General features: G+C 41.8%; 1 protein-coding gene across 3 annotated transcripts in view; it reads right to left on the bottom strand.

Moving 5' to 3' along the window:
- BANP (BTG3 associated nuclear protein) overlaps window positions 1-18275 on the bottom strand; it is a 120820-nt gene that overhangs the window by 60426 nt on the left and 42119 nt on the right. For 2 of the 3 annotated variants that reach the window (XM_051805733.1, XM_051805732.1), the window contains exons 8-9: window positions 8414-8581; window positions 1288-1425 (exon numbers count right to left, since the gene is read on the bottom strand). In XM_051805733.1, the coding sequence (XP_051661693.1) occupies window positions 1288-1425; window positions 8414-8581 (306 nt within the window). The remainder of the gene's footprint in view (window positions 1-1287; window positions 1426-8413; window positions 8582-18275) is intronic. The other variant, XM_051805734.1, reaches the window with a different exon arrangement.

Genomic DNA, 18275 nt, shown 5'->3' with positions numbered 1-18275 from the left:
TTTGGAGTGGGTTTAAGTATAAGGAATCCTTTCTGGTTGGAGGCACGGGGAGAAGGAGATTTTATTCACCTTTTTATGACCAAAAAAACCCTGCTCACTCATCTTTTGCAGACACAGAATCGGCCCTCAAGGACAGTCCTTCTCTAATACTGATTTTTTAATATATATTATAAATAACTACTACATTGCTAATGACTCTTAGCCTGATCTATATGTGTTATTCCACAGAACTGAAAAAACAATGCCATTTTCTCCTGTTTCAACCTCTATATGTCTAAATTATGACATTGAAAATGGTTGTGGGTCACAGAGGATTTTTCCTGGATTCTACAAGCAATTTAAAGGATCATTAACGAGTCTGGAGTTTTTAATGAGGCAAATTTGCATCACTTACACCTATAAATGTAACCACTTTGTCTATTATATTCATGTATTTCATATAATTTTCCCTTCTACCTTGTCTTTCAAGACTTGAAAAATGGTTTACAGTCATCAATTATATCTCATAGAAAGATCCATCGAGGAGTCAAGAAGATTTAAAATCCATAGGGAAACCAAGAGACAAGGAAATTCCCATGGTAATACTGGAAAGTATGGCAAAAGTGAAGTGGAAGTGGAACTTTTGCACCCAGTTCCTACAGAAAGAGCATTATTTCACTGAGGACACTTTTTAAAAATAATTTTAAATGAATTTTAATTGAGGTTTGAATTTCAAACAATCCTTGTATCAAACCATGGGACAGAGGGACTAAAGTGAAGGTGGGTTTTTTCAGAGGACACTGAAACCACGTACAGAAATAATCACAGCCTGAAATGTGTCTCAGGCTTAAAAAATGTCAATATTTATAACTTTTACTTATATACATGTAGCTGAACGAATACACATGTAAAGGTTCAGCCAACAGATGTTCAAAACCAGCTGAGACTGCAGTTTTAAAGAAAAATAAATAAATAAATGCATTTCTGTTGAGTAATTCACAGCTAAAACCAACTCTGGTGTGTAAACTCGACACTTTGTAGGGCTGCTGGTGTCATGGCAAGTGCAGGAAAACAGGTAAATTCTATAAAATAATGAAGGAGCATTTCTTTGCAATAACTGTGTGAGCAAATCCTGCAGGAAGAGTTTTGTCAAATAATTCTTTTTCCCCCATAAGCCTCCAATGTTTATTTACTGAAAATCCTAAGTGAGGACAAGTTACTATTTAAAAATAAAACACTAAATTGCAACTGAAGTAAAGTTTGCAAGAAATTAGAGGGTTTAAATGGAAGGATTTAGAAAAAGCTGAGGACATACTACTTGGACTTGTCCATCCTCTCCTATCTGGTGGATCTGGACCTGCTGGGCGTTGGCCAGGGCGTAGTGAAGGGCCTGGGGCTGGTTCTGCTGGATCTCATTGGAAGTTGACACTGAACTCTGGGATCCCTCTAGAAAAAAGAGACAAAAATTCACCTTTATTACACGTGTACATCCCATCCCAGTGGCCACACAACTATCCACAACTAAAACCCATGGAAAACAAATTTAACCGTCATTTATATTCATATTCTTCTGCATGTTCACTGCATAATGTGCATGTGCTACAAATTCCACGGGAATTCCAAAGGCTGGTTTGTCTCTGTGAAAGCTCTAATTGTGTTAATGATGTGAAATACAGAATTCCAACCACAGCACTTCTGCAGGAACTGAGGAAAACACAAAAATCCATGTTTTTGCTGCCTGTTGGACACACACCTTTAATACCTCACGTTTGATGAGCAGGTAACTACAGAATGTTTAGAATTCCTTAAATATGGTCTTGTTCTTACTGTGCAATTCCAGTATTTCCTGCACTGCTGTATAATGGAAGTTTGCTGAACAGAATTCTGGATGGGATTAACAAATTCCAGTTGGCCAAAAAGTCCTGGACTGAGTATAAAACCTGTCCCATCAACCAAATAAAAATGGGATCTGTTCCCATTCAGATGCTCCATTGCCAGTGTCATGGGCACTGAAAGGAACAGATATTCATGAAATCCCAGAATGGTTTGGGTTGGAAGGGACCTTAAGGCTCATCTCATTCCATGGACAGGGACACCTTCCACTAGACCAGGTTGCTCCACGCCCCCTCCAACCTGGCCTTGGACACTTCCAGGGATGGGACAGCCACAGCTTCTCTGGGCAACCTGTGCCAGGGCCTCCCCACCCTCACAGGGAAGAATTCCTTCCCAATATCCCATTTAATCCTGCTCTCCAGCAGTGGGAAGCCACTCCTGCCCCTCCAGGCCCTTGTCCAAAGCCCCTCTCCAGCTCTTTTGGAGCCCCTTTAGGCACTGGAAGGGGCTCTAAGATCTCCCTGGATCCTCCTCTCCTCCAGGTTGGACAAAGATCTTTACTAAGCCTCCGTCTTTCCCCTTTTCTCCCATTTTCATTACTTCTCATTTTCCGTATTTTTTATTTTACAAAGGGCTAAGAAAGGCCACTGTGATTCAGCTGCTTCTCCAGGGCTCCCAAGAATCCATTCCCTCCTGATTTTGTCTTTCCATTGTGCTTCCCAGTCTCTCACTGTGTAATTGAATTGAATTGAACTCGACTTCTACCAAACCACAGTGTCCAAACACCTAATCCTTCATTTATAATGAGCATTTATTTTCTGATTAGGAAAGTTATGCAGTCAAAGAGTATCAAAGAAAAATGAGCTGCAGCAGATAAATATATACATTATACGCACCTACTGAAATACATTTTTAACTGTAAATCCAAAAGTCCTTATTTGTAAGTCATTTTTTGCTTCATAAACCAGAAATTATGGTGTTTTTCAGAGGTGGGAAGAGGAGCCACAGCCTGAATAGAATCCCACTGTACATCTCACGTGGTCACCTATAAATAGATTCTACTTTGGCTTCACTGCAACAACCTCAGTTGGGTTTTTTCTTTATTTTGTTGGATTTTTTGGTGTTTTTTAGTTCTTAGGAAGAAAGAAGAGAGAGGACTCACCAGTGTCTAAAAACAAAACATCCTTTCTGAGTATTGTTTTTCCCCTCTACATCTCTGAGCAGACAAAAGGAATATTTATCCCTTTTTAAACATTCCCCATTAAAAACAAACACAAACATGAGGAGCACACACAGCTTGAAGAGAGGATGTGTCAGCACTCACGGATCACAGTCCTGTAAAGCATCGAGCCTCACATCTACAGTTTTGATCTCTTAGAGCATCCCTGGCACAGAGAAGCCACAGTTGAGCTCCTGCTCTGAAATCTTCCATTCATTCCAAAGGGGTAAGTTCAACATGAACCAAACGGCTTTTGTAGTGCTACCTTATCCATGGCATTCCCAAAAACCCCTCTGCTAGATGGAATAGCTTTGGAGACACCCACAGGATGGAAGATGCTGCACTGACCACTCCAATACAGAGAAAAAAACAACTGCAGAATATTCCTTTCTCTCAAGTTGAAATTGGACCCCAGTCTGGTGGAAGGTGTCCCTGCCCATGGCAGGAGGGGGAATGAGATGAGATTTAAGGACTCTTCCAACCCAAACCACTCTGGCATTCCATGATTCTTTCATGTTTTCCATTTCTTTGCTGCTTGTGCTTATGAGTCAAAGAAAATTGAGGCTGAGTGTGCTGAGTGTGTCTTCTCAACCCAATGGTCAAGAATTGGCCAAATGATCCCACTGAAGTGGTTTCTTCTGTCACATTCTCAGTGCCAACCCTCCTCAGACACTGCTGAGCAAGGCTGGATTTCCCAAAGGTAATTTTTAACTATTTCAAGGATACGTGTTTAATTCTCAGCTAAAATCAGTTTTAAGACAAAGGCAAAACTTTTGGCCTTTTTAATTCATTCCTATTCTACTTCATATTTATCAGTTGAGCATCTGGGTTTTCATTTTCACAGAATCACAGGTTGGAAAAGACCTTTAAGATCACCAAGTCCCACCATCAGCACCATGTTCACCACCATCTATGTCCCCAGGTGCCACATCCACATGTTTTTTGAACAATTCCAAAGATGGGGACTCCACCACTGCCCTGGGCAGACTATTCCAATGCTGGACAAACCTCTCCTTTCCATGAAGAAATTTTTCCTGATATCCAACCTAAACCTTCCTTGAAGCAACTTGAGGCTGTTTCCTGTCGTCCTGTCACTTGTTCCCTGGGAGAAGGGACTGGCACCATTTTGGAAGTGGGGGGGACAGATTCTATGGCAGAGGGAATTCCTGCTCAGTGTCCTCATGGTTTGTACCTATAAAGTATTTTCCTAGTGCAGAGGCCTCCCAGCCTCACACTTCAAACCAGGATTTCTCTCCTTGCTTTCTGGTTGTGCAGTCCCAGCAAGGAAAGGTTAATGGATAAATCAGAAATCCTCAAACCCAAAAAGCAGGACAAACCCCATCCTAGAACAATGGAAATAAACCTGTGCACTATAAACCATTATCTCCCTCTGATTCAGCCAGGGCTAAAACCTCCAATATTGTAAAAAACCTTTGAAGATTTGGCTGCACATCCATTTTGCTGTGTGACACCTCAGCACAGGCTGAGCACTTCAGCCTAAATCTCCATATAAATCCCAAAGTCAGAGAACTAATTAAAAATTCCAACATGGAAAACTGTGATAACAGCTTGAACAATCTTAAGAGAAATTAAAAGAAAGGAAGAAGGCACTTTTCAATTAATCCTCCTCCCAAACCCCTCGTTTCCTGCGGCCCTCCCTCCACACACTGCCGAGGTCTTAAAAGGAAGATCCAGTTAAATTCTCGAGGCAGCCACTCTGGTTGGAGAAAACACGAGGAAAACATCCATTAGGTACTGAAATGTTGGCTCCAAGAGCAGAGCAACCATTGCAATCAACACCTCAATTCCAACCAAAGGCAATAGCAGAACCAGCTAAAATAAGGAAAACCAAGTTCTCCATAAATATAAGTCTGCTTGATGCAACACATAAATCCTGTGGCTACTGTGACAATTAAATGTGAACAACCTCAATCAATATCTTTGGGGGTGAAGGATAAAGAAGGAATATCCATTTGTATTTTCCTTCCTCAGACACGCTCGTTTGCAAATCTGTTTCTCTTGAACACAGTCGTTGGATTTCAACACCAAACCCTCCTAAGGCTCCATAAGGACTCTGGGCTCAGCCTCCTGCTTTTCTGTGTCATTTGTACAGTTAATTTTTCCATATGATACCAGAGCAGAGAGGAAATCTGTTGCCATTTTGACCATGACTCAAATCAAAGCCACGTGCTGCTCCAATTGTTAATCACAACAAGCAGAAAAAGCCTCAAAGTTTTGACACTGCCAATGAGTACATGAGAGTGAAGCTGAAGAACAATCCTCTTCTGATGTAACAATTCAGAATTATTTATTATGTGTGCAATAATTCATTTTAAAAAATCAAAAAAAAATCACAAAATAGACGAGGCTGAAGTGACCTCTGCAGATCCTCTAAACCAATGTCCTTCCTCAAACCATGGGCAGTCAAAACCAGTTTCTTTGGGCTGAATCCAGGTGGATTTTGACTGTCTCAAAGAGGTGGTGGCAATCAAAATTCCTCAGAGCCAGAGAAAACAAAGTCAGGTCAGAGGTAGATGAGCTTCAGGTTGCTCTATTCATATATTTTTTTTTAAATAAGGCAAATTAATTGCTGCTAAAAACCAGCTCTGAAAATCCAAGTCTCCCAATTCCTAGGGGAGGATGTCCAGCACAGCAGTGACCACGTGGATTTGAGAGTATTTCAGAAGTGTCCAAGGCCAGGTTGGACAGGGATTGGAGCCACCTGGGCCAGTGGAAAGTGACCCTGCCTATGGCAGGGGGTTGGAATGGGAAGTGCTTTAAGGTCCCTTCCAAACCAAACCATTCTGGGATTCTTTGAATAGAATATGCAAAAAAACTACAATTCTATATCCCCACATCCTTCCCAGTGAAACTTGACACAGGTTTTCTTCTGCAACAACCACAGCAGGGTGGAGACCTGCCCAGGAGCACCTGGAAGCTGGACTTTAAAGCTGTACCAGTGGAAAAGGCAGTTTCTCAAGTAGCTGAATTCCAGAGTGTTCAAGACTCACCTTAAATTGCCCCCTGAAACAAATGCTCCCATAAAAACTGTCTGGGTTCATATAGAACACTTTCCAAAGCCATATTTGACAGCTCTGTTGTCATAACTGTGAAATACAGACCTCCTTTACTTCAGAGCTGTGAAATATTACTGCGAGCTGGCAGCAGGAATTCTGCTCCCTCCACTGTACAGGGGGGATAATCAGGAACAGATGCCTGGGAATTCTGAGGCTGTAATTCCATTGAGGGGTTTCAGGGATGTCAAACCACAGTTCCTGAGCAGTTCCTGGAGTTACCTGAACACATAGGTGGAATTACAGCCCTGTCATGCCACCTTTCAAAACATGTGTGAATCTACATTGTCTCTTCCTTTTCTTTTCCCAATATCCTCACTGAGCCTCTCAACCTGCTCTCCTGTTCCTCCTCTTTCTCCAGGTGAAACACCACTCCTGCTTGGGTTGGGGTTGCAAATTCACTTTTCAAAGGACCATTTGATTTTGCAAAGTGCTCTGTTTTTATAAAGTGGGTCTGTTTTTTCCACAGTGGGTGAATTCACCTCCCACCTTTCCAGCTTCCCAGAAAATGATGCCAAAGACGTTCTGAGGGAGAGTAATATTTTCAAGAAAATTATCAAAAGCCTCTGACTCCATGGGAACATTTTCATACACTGTTACCAAAGGCAGCTGTTCCTGTTATTGCCTGGACTCTGTTTTTGGCTGCACATCTGGACAGCCCTGCCAAGGACATGCCAAGATGCCTCAGCTGACCTTCAGCATCATCAGGCCCAAAGACATCCCTACAAGGACATGCAGCCACCTCTTTGCTCTTTAGGGGACTTGGGAGATGAGATCCCTGCACAGGGAGAGATGCAGGTGCCATAAAAACAATCCTGGGGATTGCTGGACCACAGGCACACCACCAAAAATGCCAAGGAGGCTCTTGCAGAACCACCTCATCTCCCACCTTCTCAGACAGCACATGCTGAAATCCCACAATCCTGGAATGGTTTGTGTTGGAAAGGACCTTGAAGCTCATCCTGTTCCAACCCTCTGCCATGGGCAGGGACACCTTCCACTAGACCAGGTTGTTCAGGAGTTAATTCAGGTGGTCTTGTACCCATGGAACATCTTACTCACAAATTAATTTAGTGAAATTAAGGGGGAAAATGAGTTTTCAGCTTAACCACAATAAAAGAACCCACCAAAATTTATCTTATGGTCTTCTGAAGGCAGGAACTCTCTGAGCCTAGCCTGTGTTTTCCATCTCTACACTGGTGTCTCCAAATCTCCAAAGCAGGAGATTAAATAATAGTTTTTAATAATAAATCTCAACACCACTCAAAGGGTGCAGTCTAATGAGCACAGGTCCCTAATATCCACTTATTCTAAAATACTGATTGCTAAGAGACTGAAAATAAAGATCCCATCAACATATAAGGCTTATGGTTATCATTAGGTTGATTAGTTGTTTTAATTTGAGGATTTTGGATGTGATTCTCTGTTCCAGCACATAAAATTTTCCATTGAAAGCAGATTTTGGCTTTCTTTGCATGAGATACAGTGGTTAGTGTTAACATGCAACCAAAAATTTTATGCAGGCAAATAAACTTCCTTCCTTTTCCTTGGGCTCCCTTCCAAACCCCTGGTTTTAATATCTAATGTACAAATGTCCCATAACACTGCTTTATATTAAAAGCAGGAGCCAGAAACGTCCTCTGAGAACACTTCTTGGGTCAGGGTTTTTCAGTTGTTATTATTATTCCTGCCTCCATACCTACATGGAAATATAGAATCACCTACAACATATTTAATTCCTTCAGAGGAAAATCCTTCAAGAACAACCCTTAGCACGTCCCACTGACTGGTGTGAAAGATCCAGTCACTGACTCCTCTGAGGAACAACAATTGCAGCAACATCTTCATTTTCTACTCAAAGAACTGAGCGTGGTGAAAATAAAACATATGAGAGCACAAAGCTGCATGAGCTGAAATTTTTAGTTAACACATGTGCAGGAACTGAAAGAGAGTAGGGTTAGATGAGTTATTAGGAAAAAAACTGTTTATTGTGAGGGTGGTGAGGCCCTGGCACAGGTTGCCCAGATCAGTTGTGGCCACCCCATCCCTGGAAGTGTCCAAGGTCAGGTTGGATGGGGCTTGGAGCAACCAGTAGAAAGTGTCCCTGCCCATGGCAAGATGATCTTTAAGGTCCTTCCAACCCAAAGCATTCCATGATTTTTTGACTGTATGTTCTCAGCATCTCAGTGAGGCTAAACACTTGCATTAACACTGAGGTATAATGAAAAACAAATGGAATTTATTATCACTGCAAGTTTTCCTTTCAGTTGGGGTTTGATTGGCTTTGGGGGGAGTGTTGGTTTGTTACCTGAACCACTGTAAGAGGATGATGAAGGTGTTCTTCTGGAAAAGCTTTTCACAGCCAGGCTCTGCCCCCTCTGCTTCCTCCTCCACGCTGTCCTGCACTTGGAGTCGATGCTCTGTTTGATGCGGTACCAGTCGGACTCTGTGATGCCAAACTTGTAAAACAGGTGGCCTGGAATTACAAAGAAAAGAGTCAAAAGTCAGCATAAACCTGTATCTCCAGAGAATTCCAAGATGACACACCCAGTCCCACACACAAGGTGAACGAAGGATCATTTCAGAACTGCCCACATTGCCTAAAGGAATACAGTGACCTCAGCAAAGACCCCTAAAACTGTGCAGTGGTGTGATTCCAACAAACTTTATTCCCAAAGTTCAGTAATCATACATGCACAGTTCTGTCTGTCCATTGAATTTTATAATCTGCCCTTCCATCCACGGGAGCTGCACTGTTACGTCCACACTGTGCAACACTGACAGAGGATCCAGTACTCTGAAGCCAAAACTGGATACAGCTTTATTTCTCACTGATAGTGCCCCACAATAAGCCTGATAAGCAGGAGACCATATAAAACTCCTATTAAACCAAACAAAAATAATAAAATCTTTTAAAGCTCAGCTCAAAATTGATCAGACTCCAATAAAAACAACACAAAATGAGACCTTTCTGCAAACGTTACTCCTGGAATTAAGTCATTTCAAGAGCCACATGATGCACTTTGTAGCCTTTGGTGTTAAGTTGCCAAAGTGTTCCATAAACACAGCGCTGACTCAGGAGCTGAGCTGAGTGTTGGGAAGCAAAGCTCACCCAGACTGAGCCCTGCTGCCAACTCAAACCAGCTTTATCACCACGTGCAGCCCCTGAACCCAAAGGGAAAGCCCAGATACACCAGGAACAGAGAGGGTAAAATGATTACAAAAAGGACTTGATTCAACATCTGCACAAATGGCTTTAAAAGTGGGAAAGAAACATGTTGAGCAGTGTCAGCTGCTTCGAGGTCCTCCTGTATTACCACAGACTGTGACCATTTCTGTGTGAGCTTCAGAGGGGTATTTTCTTAAAAGCATCAATACTACAACAAATTCATAATGCTCATGGCTGCAGAAAAAAAAAAAAAAAAACAAAACAATTGAAAAATCCAGTCACTGTCTGCCCATATAAGAAGGAAGGAGAGAATGGGGGGGATTTTTTGCACGGGCAGATAGTGCCAGGACAAGGGACAATGGTTTTAAACTGCCTGAGGGCAGGGTTAGATGGGATATAGGGAACAAATTCCTTACTCAGAGGGTGGGGAGGCCCTGGTACAGGTTGCCCAGAGAAGCTGTGGCTGCCCCATCCCTGGAAGTGTCCAAGGCCAGGCTGGACAGGGTTTGGAGTAACCTGAGATAGTGGCAGGTGTCCCTGCCCATAGAATGAGATGAGCTTTAAGGTCCCTTCCAACTCAAACCATTTTAGGTTTCTATAATTCTATGAGGTTCAAAACTCCTGAATTCAAGCAGATCTATTTTTAACAGTCTCTAAAACTGTGCTTCTAAACTTCTCAGATTCAGATGTGCAATCCCACAGTTAAACAAGCCAAAGCTGTAACAGGAGCTTTTGCTCAACATAACAATGCTTGAAGTGTCTCTAAAATTCTTATTTTCTTTTTGGTATCAGTTCCTTTCATACCTTGCACAGTAAAATAATCTTTTCCACTTACTGAGCTTTCAATCTTCCTCTCAAATGGGATCCTAATCCTGTGAAGTACTTGCTTAAGCTGTTGTATATAGAATATATAGAACAGGACATGCTCTGTGACTGCAAGACAAATGATTTGAAGCCTGGAGCCACAAAATTCCAGGTTTGCACAAGCTAAAAGCTTCATAGTTTCCTCTGTATTACAAATGAAACCAGAGTCCTCAGAATGTGAAAGCTGCAGTTACTGAGCTTAACACAGCCAAGTGGAGAACTGTACCTATTATGGCATCATTTCTGAAATATGTTGAATTTTTGATGCTCTGAGGTTTTTTTGTAGATCTGTTTAAGAAGCCATTTGAATAAAGGAGAGAATATACAGGGGGGAAAAGACTGGTCCCAAAAGTGCCTCAAAGACCCCATGGTTTCTCATTTTGAAGTGACAGCAAGAACTTTACAACTCTTGTTGTGTCTCCAAAAAGGGGGTGGGAGTAGGAAAGGAGGAAAATGGGCTGAAATTACCATCTGCTGCTGTGCAACAGTTCCCTTTCCATAGGTGTCAGCAAAAGGAAAGCACATTCCATATTGTAAATCCTGAGCCCACGTTTCTCAGCCTGATCTATTACTAATGTGCATTACACAGAGAAATGGGCTCAGAAATGTTTGCAGGGATGTCCAATAAAAATAGTTGTGCTTTAACTCTTCACCCACCCTCAGCTGTCAGGATGTACAAAAGCACTTGTGAGTCCCACATAAAACACGATCATGTGCTCTGTGGTTAGTTTGGGGAAAAAAAAGTCCATATTTCATCCATAAGTACATTTTAATGACTTTCACGTTGTGCTGTCCTGGTTAGAGAAGTGACTGATCAAGTGTAGTCAGAGGAAACTCTCAGGGAAAAGCTGTCTAGTTTGGAATTTTAACTACTACAGTGTAATCCCTGGGATATTCCAGGATGTCACTTAATTCAAGGAGAAATCAAAAGCAATATCAATTATTTGGGACAAGAGATCATCAGGTGCAGTGAGATGTTCATACTCAGGTCTCCCAGCATGAGGAAGATGATGAGCCAGAGCTGTGACATAAAACATCCCAGAAATTGCTGCCAGGGAAGGCAGGAAAAGACCTCCTTCACATGGAAAGGATAGATATTAGGAAGAAATCCTTTCCTGGGAGAGTGGGGAGGCCCTGGCACAGGTTGCCCAGAGAAGCTGTGGCTGCCCCATCCCTGGAAGTGCCCAAGGCCAGGCTGGACGGGGCTTGGAGCAACCTGGTCTAGTGAAAGGTGTCCCTGCCCAAGGCAGGGGGTGGAATGAGATGAGCTTTAAGGTTCCTTCCCACCCAAACCATTCCATGATTCTACTCACTGATCGCAAACACTATAATTTAATCAATGTGATAAGGAATGGCCATAAAGGGTTTACCATTCCCTTCATGGAAAGAACATGGCTCCAGAGAAAAGCCCAGAAAACAGGTAACAAGCTAAACAGGGCAGATTCAGAGAAGATTTTAGACTACAGAGATCTAAACCATCAGGCAGATTTTCCAAGCCAGGCATCCCTATTTCTTTCCCTTAATTCCTCAAATTCCCACTTGCTGTTACAGCAATCAAAGGTGTAAAACTGGTCCAGACAACCAGTGTTGTTTGCACTGATTTTTACCCCAATTGCAGACTCAGCCACAGCACGTGCACATACAAATTAGGCATGAAAAATCAGCCCTTAAGTCCAAAGATAGTTGATAAAAAGGTTCAATAGATTTCAGCAGTAAAATCTGTGAAGTTGGGATCACAATCTAAAATGTTATTCAGGTCTTGAGCAACCACACTTCCTCACAGTCCTCCGGTGACTGAAGGAAAATATAATGTTAATGACAGTGGAGTAGTTTTGAAGCAGATAAAAAGTTCACCATGACATTAGAAATGTGATTTACCTGCAGTGGAGAAGGACATCCTGAAAACATGTGCAAACAATCCCGGAAAAGCAAAGCGTGCTGCCTCTGCTCCCTATCCATAAACGATCCCAGGCCGGGGAGCTTTCAGCTGCCTCATTCCCTGCATGTCAAACACCCAAACACTAAAGCAGGATATTGGAAATGAGATGTTTAACTTAGGGAAGCCCGGAGCAGAAAAGGCAGGAATACCTAAGTGGGAAGGGATTTGACTTTTTCGGACCATTTCCTACCCAAAAGCAGCACAAAAGCTGGGATTTTAAACAGCAAAGTGTCTCTGAGCCACAAAACACACATAAAAAATACATTCAGCAACATAATTCAGCACTTTGACAAAGAGATGCCCATTAAAGAAGGGGGAAGTGCAGGATTTAGGTGATTTAAGGCTGGCTGACTGTGTTTTTAGGGATCTTTTCATGCAGGGCAATGGATCGTTGCTGGTAACACTCAAAACAAAGGATGTCCTTGTTTTTAAACAATAAAAGGGCCAAAGTTCGCTTTTTTTGGGAATCTCACTTCCTAAACAAAGCTTTCTATGAAAACACACCAGAGACTTTCAAATAGTTCAGTTATTTAAAAAATTCCAAGAGTCTGAGAGATTTCCATAAACCAGGCTGATCCTGGGAGTTTGGGAGACTAAAAGGTCTGCACAGGGAATTCATGGAGACACGAAAAAGGAGAAATCAGAAACCAACATTCCAATCTCATCCAGCAAAAGCTCAGGAAGAAGACAAACATGCATCAGGAAAATTTAAAAAGTCAGCTTTAAAAACCAGCAGGTGCATCAGGCTGAGCTTTTCCTTCCACATCCCGGATTAGAAACACAGGGAGAGCTTTGGGGAAGCTCCTATAAAATTAAAAATACTGACAATATTTAAAATAAATCTTTCTCTGGTTCCAAAGAAAAAAAACAGCTTGGAAATTCAAAGGAAAAAAAGCTTGGAAATGCAAAGGAAAAAAGCTTGGAAATGCAAAGGAAAAACCTTGTGAATGCAAAGGAAAAAAAGCTTGGAAATGCAAAGGAAAAATCTAGGAAATGCAAAGGCAAAGGAGCCTGGAAATGCAGTGAAGATGATCTGGTACAAACACAGGGATCGTCAGCACCGATGTCGGACACGATGACACATTCCCAAACTTTTGGGGCATCTAATGTACAAAATAAGGAGAGAAAGGCTTGGGTTTTTCTAAAAACCAGGACTAATTCTAAAATAAGAAAATCCCAGGAAAACAATGTTCCTGAAAAAGTAATCCTCTCCTTCTTAAAGGTCAGGAGTCAGGCAGCAGACGAAACAACGCACAGAAAACATGAAACTGTAAAGAAATCTAATTAAGAACAAACTGAGGAGGAAGAAAAGACATTTGTAAGATCAAAACCAGACATGAAATATTCCATCCTGATACTGCATTCAAAATCAGCTCCTAAAAAACAAACTCCGTGTCAGGAGTTTGCATTTGGATATTGGATATTGTTCTCCACGATCTCCACATTTCCTTAGAAAATTAAAAGCTAAATCATTATTTTCATGAACCTGGCAGAGTTCCCTTTATGCTGAGATGGCCCAGAATTTCCTACTGGTTTTGCTACATTTGGAAAGATTAGGGAAAGTGTTACCACCAGAGAATCCAACAGCCACACGAATAAAATAAATACATATTTACATCATAAATACATAATCCAAACAGATTTGCTTCACTGCTCCTCCATTTTCAAATTTAACCTAATTTTTAAAGCTTAGAGAAAAAACAACAGGTTGTCATATTCATCACTCAAATCTTGAAGTGACGAAGAGAATCTTTTTTAAACTGACAGGAACATGATGGATAATCCGAAAAACAAGGGCTTCAGATCTGCCTGCTCCGAGTCGTGGAGAGGGGCGATTCTTCGGGGCCTTGGCTCACAAAATGCATTTTTCCTCAGCAGGGTCATACATTTGGAGGCCTTTTTATTAAACCAATAGCACATGACAACAGAATCTGCTGCACTAAACACTGGAACGGCCGAGGGAAAAATGAAGCACCTCCGAAGTTCCTTCTTGCGCCTTCAGGCTCCGACTTCTCCAACGGAATCAAGGGCTTGCACTGCCCATCTTGAAATCATTTTAAATGTAGTAATTGTTTACTCCTCCGACAGGATCTCCACAGCTGGAAGTTCTTCCCCCTCTCCAAAAATCGGCATGTTTAGGTTTGGGCAAAGGGATGCAGCGTCGCCCTCCTCCAAGGAAGAGTCGCCCGTTCCAGAGGGATGGCAGAGCCCTGGAGGCTCCTCCAAGTCACATCCATCATGTCACCGAATAATCACTTTCCATCCCATTGTTCTCATCCACAGTGGCCAAAAAGAGAGCTGTTAGAAACTTGCAGAGAGGCAGGAGGGGAGGAAAATTCAGCTACCAAGTAATTAGTCTGGTTTGCATCTTATTTCTTCCTATTTCTTTTTATTTCTTAAACAGTTCTTTTGTTTCATTGTTACATTTATCCCTTTCAAATTATCCCTTTCAAATTATCCCTTTCAAATCAACCCTTTCAAATTAACCCTTTCAAATCATCCCTTTCAGCCATAAATCCATAACCACCACGTGTTGAGGTACAAACTGTTCAGGGGGTACTTCCAAACAGCCCCAAATACAACTGAGATCCTCCTATTTTACTACACACACATAAAGAAGGATTTACTAACCTGTGTCAGCAACCAGAATATTTTAAACAGTGAAATATATACTTATGAAATGTTTACAAAAATCTGAACTTTCCAATTGTCAGCTTTTAAAGAAAAGAAATGCTCTCTCATTGTTAAAGGAATGAGATTCTCTGTTTTCCTACTTATGGACAATATGATTAAGAGGATTTCTGCAAATAAATTTCCATAGAAAATTGATTATTTTATTATACTCTTGAAGTAAATTATAAAAATAAATAAACCTCAAAATTCCACACTATTCCCTTTCTGCTTGGACAACAGGAACTCAACTCCAGACTAGAGATCACTCCAAACCTTGGGTAACTTTGTGACAAAGCAAGTAATTGCTTATTTTACAGTTGTTTTACAACAAATATCTAGAAACTCTTTATCTCCAGTAAGAAAACAGCATGGTTTTAGCTATATTTCAAGCAAACCAACAATTTAAAACAATGTTTTCTCATCCCAACTCCTAAACCAAATTCTAATTAATTACCTGTCTGGTAGGAATATCTTCTGGGATCAAAGAAATGCAGAAAAGTTCAACTACAATCAGCAACTACTTCTGAAATGCCAATGACAGTGTTCAGACAAACTGCTGTTTTACAATTCCACGCCCAGAGAACACTAAAACACTTGGAAGAACAGGCAAGAAAGTTTTCCTCAATATAATGTTATATATTATTACATGATGAATAATAATAAATTACTGTATCATGCTGAGGAAACAATTCTGAAATTAACTTCTTTTAAACTGCCACGAAACAGCAACCGAAGTGTTTGCACGGCCAGGCTGGGTCTGAGGGACAGGTTAAAGTGAAAGTGAAGAGATGAGAAAACAGTTCTCAGCCCAAAGGCAGGAGGTCTCTGTTTCTCCATAAAACACAGACAGAAGGGTTTGGATTTTCAAAGATTTTGAAATCAAACATTCCATGAGCAAAGGAAAGTCCTTCTCGATGGGTCTCTGGCTCAGGAGTCGCTCTGGCCATGCAAGAAATAACAACCAGCTGCCAATTACCAGAATATCGAACAGCTAATTTAATTGTCTTGGAATGCTTTGGGTTGGAAGGGATCTCAAAGCCCATCCAGTCCCACCCCTGCCATGGGCAGGGACACCTTCCACTAGCCCAAGTTGCTCCAAGCCCTGTCCAACCTGGCCTTGGACACTTCCAGGGATGGGGCAGCCACAGCTTCCCTGTGCCCTGTGCCAGGTCTCACCATCCTGACAGGGAAGAGTTCCTTCCCAATATCCCATCTAAACCTCCTCTCCTTCAGCTAAAAGCCAATTTTACTAAAAGTTACTTTGTCTGATTATTTAATTAATATTTATTAATATTTATTTATCATATTTGTCTGAATATTTAATTTTTAACAAATCACAGAACCGGAGGAAACGCGAAAATTAAAATTATTTTAAATGCCCTTCTTCTTCACATTAAAAGAACCCTACCAGAGGTTTCAAAAATAAAAGCTTAAAATTAATTAGGATCTAGAATCTCCAAATTCCACCGAGGAATCCTGTTCCAAAGCAGAAAAGCTCCTACACTCAGACACACTTCACACTTCTCTGAAAAAGCAGTCAGGTTGTTTTTACCTGTTTTACAACGAGCAGAACCTGCTCTGTTCTGCCTTATGGAGAGAGCCATAAGCATTCAAATATTGCCATCTAGTGGGGTGTCAAATTCCCACTCTGGCAAGAAGGGACGGATTTTTATCCATTCCCATGTTTGCTCATTCCCAAGTCCCTCCCGGCTCCTGCCAAGTGCTACGAAAGGTCAGGGAGCTGCAGGACCAGAGAAGGGCTGTGAAATGGGACTGAGTGAATTAATTAATCACTGCAGAAATAATTAATCACTGCAGGAATGGAATATTTGTGATGCTCCTGGTGCACCCTTGGGTGGAAGCTCCACAGATCTCTGATGCTGACAGACTATCAACAGTTGCATAAATGTAACTATTATCAGAAATCAATCAACCAACCCCACAAGGAAATAATTCTGAAATCAAAGGGTTTATAATCTGAAAAGAGAAAAGTCTTCCTGTCATCTCCTATAGCCTTGCTACAGGTCACAAGTTTCATGAGAGCTCCTCCACTACGCTGACACTGGACAAAGGACATTTGCTTATAGCTTTTTCCCCCATTTTTAAAAAATGTCCCACATTGGCTTCTATTTTTTCTCCCATCTTTAAAAAATGTCCAACATTTCTTTCTATTTTTCTGCCCCATTTTTAAAAAAGACGTTACTTGCCCTAAAAATCATCTTACAAAAATCCAAACATCCAGCAAATAAAAGGAGATACCTTGGAAAGAGAAGATCTGTGTTTCATTTCCTCCCCAAATACTCATGGAACATTCGGGTCCCAGGATGAAAGCAGAGCTCTGCACTCCCTACAGCTGGAGCTGGACAGCTGGAAATGGCAGGGGCACAATTCCATATGGGCTGCACAGGCATTTTCATCCCAAATGGTTTTTCCTGAAAATCAGGACCTAACGACTCTGACACTTGTTTAACTTATTCAGCCACTAATGATCTCCTTCCAGATAAAACACCTAATGAGCTCGTGACAACCATTAGTTTCCTTCTGCATTTTTAAAATGCCCTCACAGGATATCAAACTTGGAGCCTTCAGTTAAATTTACCTCTTAGTTTTGCACATTTAAAATGTCAGAACAGTCATTTGCGATCACAGTCAGCTTTTCCTTGCTACTCCTTGCTATAGCCTTGATATTTCTTTTCTTCTCTGGGAGAAATCCCACAAGGTTGTCTCCGTGCTTTGCAATGGGACAAAGCTCAGTGTATGATGTGATCATTGCCAAAGGATCAACTGCCTGCTTGGAATCAGAGCCTGTTGCTCCAAACAAATGGAATCACCTCAATCGAGGCAATAAATAAACGCTTCTGATTTTAGGGAGCTGCTGCCAATAACCACATATAACAAATAAGCACATATAACAATAACCACACGTAACATGGGGGTTGACAGGCACAGTTTTACAGAGAAGTTGATTAAACAGCTGTTTGTGTTCCGTGGAGCAGCACAGTGTGCTGTGAGAGGAGCAGAGCCCATGGAAAAGGGGGGTGTTGTTCCCAGCACCCCTTCCTGAGCCGGCCCGTTACACAAGCGCTGCCTCGGGAGCCCATCTGGATGGCAAAGGGGCTGCCAAGAAAAACTCCCTGGTGGATCAACAATGCCCATCTCCCCCCTTCCCAAGGAGCTCGTGGCTTTGGGAAGGACCGGCCGGGCAGAAACCCCAACGAGGCACCTCCTCCATCGGCTTTTTAACCCTTGGGAGATGGAGAAAGGAAAGTTCAAAGTCAGGAAAGTCTGTGACTCTCTGGAATTCAGTTCAGGAGGCTCTGTGAGCTCCCCGCTCTCCCTGCAGGCAGCAATGCCTTTTCCAGATGAATATACAGAAGTTTTGTGTGGATCAATCCGTGGTTGGTGGTTGAGCTGCTTTTCCTCTCCAAATATCAGGGATCAAACACTTTCTTAGACTCTTCGTGTCTTCTAAAACCACACCGTAAAAGCTCAATTTGGTCGTTTATAGGCTTTCAATAGTAAATA

The sequence above is a fragment of the Manacus candei genome, unplaced genomic scaffold, assembly GCF_025592945.1.
Source record: "Manacus candei isolate 608988 ecotype Guabito, Panama unplaced genomic scaffold, ASM2559294v1 h1tg000065l, whole genome shotgun sequence".
NCBI classification, from domain to species: Eukaryota; Metazoa; Chordata; class Aves; order Passeriformes; family Pipridae; genus Manacus; species Manacus candei.
This window is presented reverse-complemented; position numbering and strand designations above follow the sequence as displayed.